The sequence below is a fragment of the Cyprinodon variegatus genome, unplaced genomic scaffold (assembly GCF_000732505.1).
Source record: "Cyprinodon variegatus isolate N-32 unplaced genomic scaffold, C_variegatus-1.0 Scaffold125, whole genome shotgun sequence".
NCBI classification, from domain to species: domain Eukaryota; kingdom Metazoa; phylum Chordata; class Actinopteri; order Cyprinodontiformes; family Cyprinodontidae; genus Cyprinodon; species Cyprinodon variegatus.
In genome coordinates this window covers 1,314,459-1,320,375 of record NW_015150578.1, presented here as the reverse complement: position 1 = coordinate 1,320,375, position 5,917 = coordinate 1,314,459, and the positions used below count along the sequence as shown (strand labels likewise).

Genomic DNA, 5,917 nt, shown 5'->3' with positions numbered 1-5,917 from the left:
AACAAGGAGGAAAAGGTGAATTAAGAATAAACAATATATATACTGTATATCACGGTGTATATAGTATATCAAGATATACAACATGATCATTTTATTTGAAAGGTTACATAAACATTTGATTATTTATTAGGATATCCCTGTAGCTATGCTACCATAGGCTACCAAAGGAGAAACTGACGCCTTTTCCTCATTTTCTTCTACTTCTACTCTTTAATTTGCATCATTTGCTGTTATTTCAACTCTTTTTTTGTTTCAGGTATTTTTCGCTCCATGGAAGGTACACCTGGTCCGGCATTCTGTTTGGTTTGGATACCTTCCTGCCTGCGATTATTAGCTGAGATAATGTTGCCATTTAATTTTCATGAATATAAAAGGTAGGAGGCGTCTTCTTGTCAAAGGGGAGTTTTTCCTCTCTGCTTCTGCTGCATGCATGCTGGGTATAAAGGTTGGTGGTGGTGAAGCCAGCAATGCAAGTGGTGTCAATGACTCAATGCTCTGCTGGCTTTCATTAAACAGAAACCTTTTAAACTAACTTTAATAATAAATTAAACTTAATGCACTGACTGATGAGGATTGATTGGAATCTGTGTGACTAAACTGAAATGATTGTTTTTGGAAAGTGCGTGGTACTATGGGAAGAAAATCAGTAGAAAAACTGAATATAGGTTCCACTCTAATCATATCTATAGGATTGGAACAGATTAAAAGACTTTTTTTGTGGATTGATGACTGATTAGTGATGTCCTTCAGGAAATTGCACAGCTATCAATATGGTGTTTGAGCAAAATCAGTACTCTAACCCGTCTCCTCCAGCCTGGTTCGGCCTCTTTTCTCTCTCCTTCAATAATCAGATTCACATACTCTCTCACTGAGAGCAGATCTGGCTTCAGGGAGATTTCCTTCAATTTGTTTAAACACTCTGAAGACGTCTTCATCCATTGGATCACCTCATCGAAGACGTCCCGGGAGATTATTGATATGTGGATGTCTTCTGCCTTCTCGTAGCGCCATCTGTAGTCCTGGATGAAATGGACACTGCGGTAACATCTGCCAGGACACTCGGTGCAGAATCCGTTTTCAGCCAATATTGCCCACCTTGACGTTTGACAGGTCATGTGACACTGCTGACAATTCACAAAGATGTTACCAACTGATTGCATTTTAGAAGCTCTGGTCCCCACCAGCTCTCCTATTCTGCCTTTAATCCGCTCCTGGAGGTTTTCCACTTGCTCTTCCAGCTCTGTTCTTTCTCTGATTATCTCCTTCACTGGAAACAAGTCTTTGCTCTTCATTACTTTCAGATCATCAAAGAATCTCTTCATGCTTTTTGTGTTCATGTTCCAGAATATCTGGTCAAAGCTTTCAGCTTCCTCTGGGTCCTCTGCCCACTGGTTTCCTTCAGCAGCAGCGTTGTTGTCTGCAAACAGAGCCGACTCATTGAACTTGAAGTGGATCGGCAGCCCGTCTTTATTTTTAGGACATGGGACACCTGAAGCTATGATAGACTCCAGAACTGGAGGCAACTGACCATCTGCACCTGTAACCAGAACCCTGATGTTTTCTAACATGTCTTTGCCAAAGACAGATAAAAGGGAGTCCGTTCTGTGTCTTTGTTCTGGTGTTAGTTCATCAGAATCAGCTCCTACTGTTAGACACACAGCAGCAGCTTCACTCACACCTTCTGGACAACAGAAGAGACGACCCAGAAGCTCAGAGATCCGTCTGTCACTTCGTATTTCTGCACTTCTTTTAAAATCATACTCAAAAGAAAGCTCCTTAGGGGTATCAATGACAGTCAGAGAGTAATCGGTTCTGAATCCTTCCTGGTGGAAGATTTGGTACACAGTGACCTCAGAGGTCACACACTCCTCCTCAACCAGCTTAAACCTGAAGCTGTCCTCCCACTCCACACCAACTATGTAGTTGATCATTCCATTGATGAAGTTTGACGCTCCATATCTGGACAGTCCTAGAAGAACTATGGTCCGATTCTGCTTCTCATTGGCTTCTCCACATGCAAACTTCCTGCAGCCATTGATGTTGATGTGTTCTTCTATAAGAGGAAGTTTGAAAACAGAGGGAGTTCCAGGGCTGATCAGTTGGCTCCTGCGTCTCAGCTGTTCTGCAGATCTTGTTGTAGAAAAATGAGCAGTGATGCTTTCTCTGCTCATTCCAGCTTCTCCACAATCACAACTGACCCTGATGGCATATTGTGTGTCAGACTGAAGATCTGAGATGGTCACTCTTTGGGTTTTAGGCATTAACCTGTTCCACTGGACTGGACTGGTATCTCCCATCTCTGCATACTCCAAGATGTAGTGTAAAATCTGAATATCTGGTCCTATCTCAGATGGTTTCTTCCAGGTAACTGAAGCATCAAGTAAGTTTGGTTGTACGTGAAGTTCTTGGGGAGGGCTGCAGGGTAAAGTTCTGATTGGGTTCCTGACTTCATAGGCCGGTCCAACACCAGCTGAGGTCACTGCTCTGCATCTGAAGACATACTCTGTTTTTGGTTCTAAGACTTCAATTATTATTTCTCCGTCTTTTGGTGCAGCCATCTGCTTCCATCCATCTTCTCCATGGACACAGACCTCCACAGAGTATGAGGTGATGCTCTCTGCTCCAGACCTGGGAGGAGAAACCTTCAGAGTCACACTGTTGTGGGTAACGTCAGCTGCCGTCACAGTTTCAGGCTTTGAAGGAGGCTCAAAGTTCTCATTGACAAGAACGGTATCCTCATAGAGGTAGATGGTTGAACCTTCACTGCTTTCGACTGTTAAACTCAATGCCAGGAACTTAATCTGTTGGTTTTCCTTGTTAGCTTCTGCAAAATCCCTGAATAGTTGTGCTTTAAGTCTGATTTTGCACAGAACCTTCTTTGAGGCGAACCATGGCTCCTTGTCTACATCATGAAGATCCTCTGGTTGAGTTCCTCCCAGGTAGGCTGATAAAGCTGAGAGTAATGGGTCATCAGTCCCCAGTGAGGTGAAGACAAAACACAGAACCTGACCTGCAGTGTTAATAATCTCATTGAACAGATTCTGTGAGGAGATAATCTCAATGTTTGGCATCATGTTGGTCAGAGCTTCCAGAACATTGATCTCCTTCTCCTTCCAAAGCATCCACCTGTTCAGGTTGTTCTTGCTGAAGGGAGTCAAATTTCTCATTTCCCTCCTATTCATAATAACCTGCAGGTTTCCCTTCTTGTCCAGTACCGATGGAACTTCCTCTTTCAACTTGTTTAGGATCACCTGCTTATACACTGTGTGGAGGTTTTTGAAAGTTCTCAGTTTTTCTTGAATCTCCTGGAACCTCTGAGCTTGGATGGACTTCTGGGCTTTTTCCCACCTGGCTTCCAGGTCTGGAAAATCCTGCAGAATATCCTGCAGTTGCAGTTGATATGGTTGTAATGTTCTGCAGACAACAGTTTCACTTTCTCTGCTTCTTCCATCTTCTCCACAATCACAACAGACCCGGATGGCATATTGTGTGTCAGACTGAAGATCTAAGATTGTCTCTGTTTGGGTTTTTGGCATTAACTGGTTCCACTGGACTGGACTGGTATCTCTCATCTCTGCATACTCCAAGATGTAGTTTAAAATCTGAACATTCTGTCCTATCTCAGATGGTTTCTTCCAGGTAACTGAAGCATCAAATAAGTTTGGTTCTACATGAAGTTCTCCAGGAGGGCTGCAGGGTAAAGTTCTGATTCTGTCCCTGACTTCAAAGGCCGGTCCAACACCGGCTGGGATATTAGCCCTGCATCTGAACACGTATTCTGTGTTTGGTTTCAGGTCTTCAACCAGAGATTCTCCTTCTTTTGCTCCAGTAATCTGCTTCCATCCATCTTCTCCGTGGACACAGACCTCCACAGAGTAGGAGGTGATGCTCTCTGCTCCAGAACTGGGAGGAGAAACCTTCAGAGTCACACTGTTGTGGGTAACGTCAGCTGCTGTCACAGTTTCAGGCTCTGAAGGAGGCTTAAAGTTCTCATTGACAAGAACACTATCCTCATAGAGGTAGATGGTTGAACCTTCATGCTTATCATCTCTTAAGCCAACCGTAAGGAACTTTGTCTGCTGGTTGTTCTTGCTGGCTTCTGCAAAATCCCTGAAGAGTTTTGCCTTTGTCCACATAGTCTTTGCTGCTTCTGGTGAGGAGAACCATGGTTCCTTGGTTATTTCACAGATACCTGGATTTTCTGCTTGGTTTGTCTTTAAGTAATGCGATAAAGCTTGGATGTCTCCCAGTGAGGTGAAGATAAAGCAGACATGATATTTAATGGATTCACTCGCACTGCTTCCAGTTTCCTGCCACAAGTCACTCTTCGATCGAAGAGACTTGATGTTTTTTCCTGTATTTTTAAAAAGTTTGAGCACAGAGATTTCTTGCTCTTTAAAATCAATCAACTTGTTAATCGTGAAGACAAATGAAGTCCTGCCCTTCAAGGTCTCTGCTAGCTCTGCTTCCTTTGCTCTACCTCTGCGGATACGTATAAGTGCTTCAGCAAATGATTTTTGGCATTCATTTTTCAGGGTTAAACAAATGTTTTGCAGACATTGAAAGTTTTCGTTAATCTGTGGAAACATATCACCAGTGTTTGTGAGTAAAACCTTGCACCTCATATCCAGCTGATTGAAATCAACCATTACATCGTTGATCAACTGAAGGAACCATCCACTGACTGGACGGAAGATTTGAGCAGAAACATTTAAACTGCTCAGAGGCAATAACCAGACTTTCAATGGTACAGCGTTCTCTCCATTGGGTCCCAGAAGGCTTGGCAGACTGTGATAAACTTGCATGGCATCCTGGAAAGTTCTGGGTGTTTTCTCAAGTTTGAAGTCTCCATAGAAGCTGCAGGCAAAGTTCTCAGCACTTCTCATAGCTTTATTTGCACTTTTCCATGAAGCTGCATATTTAAAACCAAACAGTTTTGCCTTTCCTTCTCCCTGAATATCTTGAAGACTTTCATTTTCAGAAACCTCCCTTTCAAATACAAAGAATGCCTGGGCTCCGTAAAGAATAGCTGTGACTACATGTGTTGCTAAGGTCTTATCAGATTGGTCTTTATGCCTAATGTTGTTTTGTCCAAGATGTTCCATCGACAGCTCCTGAATTTTGGTTGTAACCTTATAGACCAGGGTTAACCTGCATTGATTGTTGTTTGTCTTTTCATGATCTAGGTATTTGGCAGAACCTTCAGCCTTTACCAGACCTGACAGGACACTTGCTTTTAGTGATCCGTTAACATCCAGTGCTGAAAATTGGCTTTCAGTTAAATCAGATGCATCAATTGCAAAGGTGTTAAATCTCTGTGGTCTTTCTCGTATGTGTCTCTTCAGATCATCCCCGTCCCACAGTGTGATTCCTGGAAGAGAACAAACAAGGTCAGTGTTGTAGAAATAAGAGAAACTTCATATTTAGGTTTCAATTTGAATGAATCTGGTAATAATATAGAAGTCGTCCACAGGCCCCTCCCTCTCGGTTCCACTGTCCTAGCTGCATGTTCTGGATGCGAACAGAACCACAGAACCATTCACATCAGTTAAACAATGAATCTATAAGGATTCATTATTGCCTGTTTATGGCAGAACTCTAAAGGGGAAAGGTTCATACATGAATCACAGCAACAGAAAACTTTGCGTTTCTCAAGGTGGCAGAAACAAGAAAACCTTTATTCTAGATCTGTGTTTCTCTATTTCAATCCTCATGGACTACTGCTTTGATACTTTAGTTGTTGTTGTTTTTTTCATCTGCCATGTTTGGCTTGAATAAGTTGGTGATTATGGTGCTTCTGCAGGACTTCAAGGCATTTAGAAGAGGTCATGCAATCATTTGAATAAGGTGTTCTAGACTAGAAACTCATCTATTATATGCAAGGCTATGATCCCAGAGTATCTAATCTAATCTAATC

The 5,917-nt window shown here is 42.5% G+C and overlaps 1 protein-coding gene across 1 annotated transcript in view; it reads right to left on the bottom strand.

Moving 5' to 3' along the window:
* Positions 1–746: 746 nt before the first annotated feature.
* LOC107085446 overlaps positions 747–5,917 on the bottom strand; it is a 9,614-nt gene continuing 4,443 nt past the window's right edge. The window contains exons 2-3 of the mRNA XM_015375758.1: positions 4,621–5,415; positions 747–4,482 (exon numbers count right to left, since the gene is read on the bottom strand). Of these exons, the coding sequence (XP_015231244.1) occupies positions 747–4,482; positions 4,621–5,415 (4,531 nt within the window). The remainder of the gene's footprint in view (positions 4,483–4,620; positions 5,416–5,917) is intronic.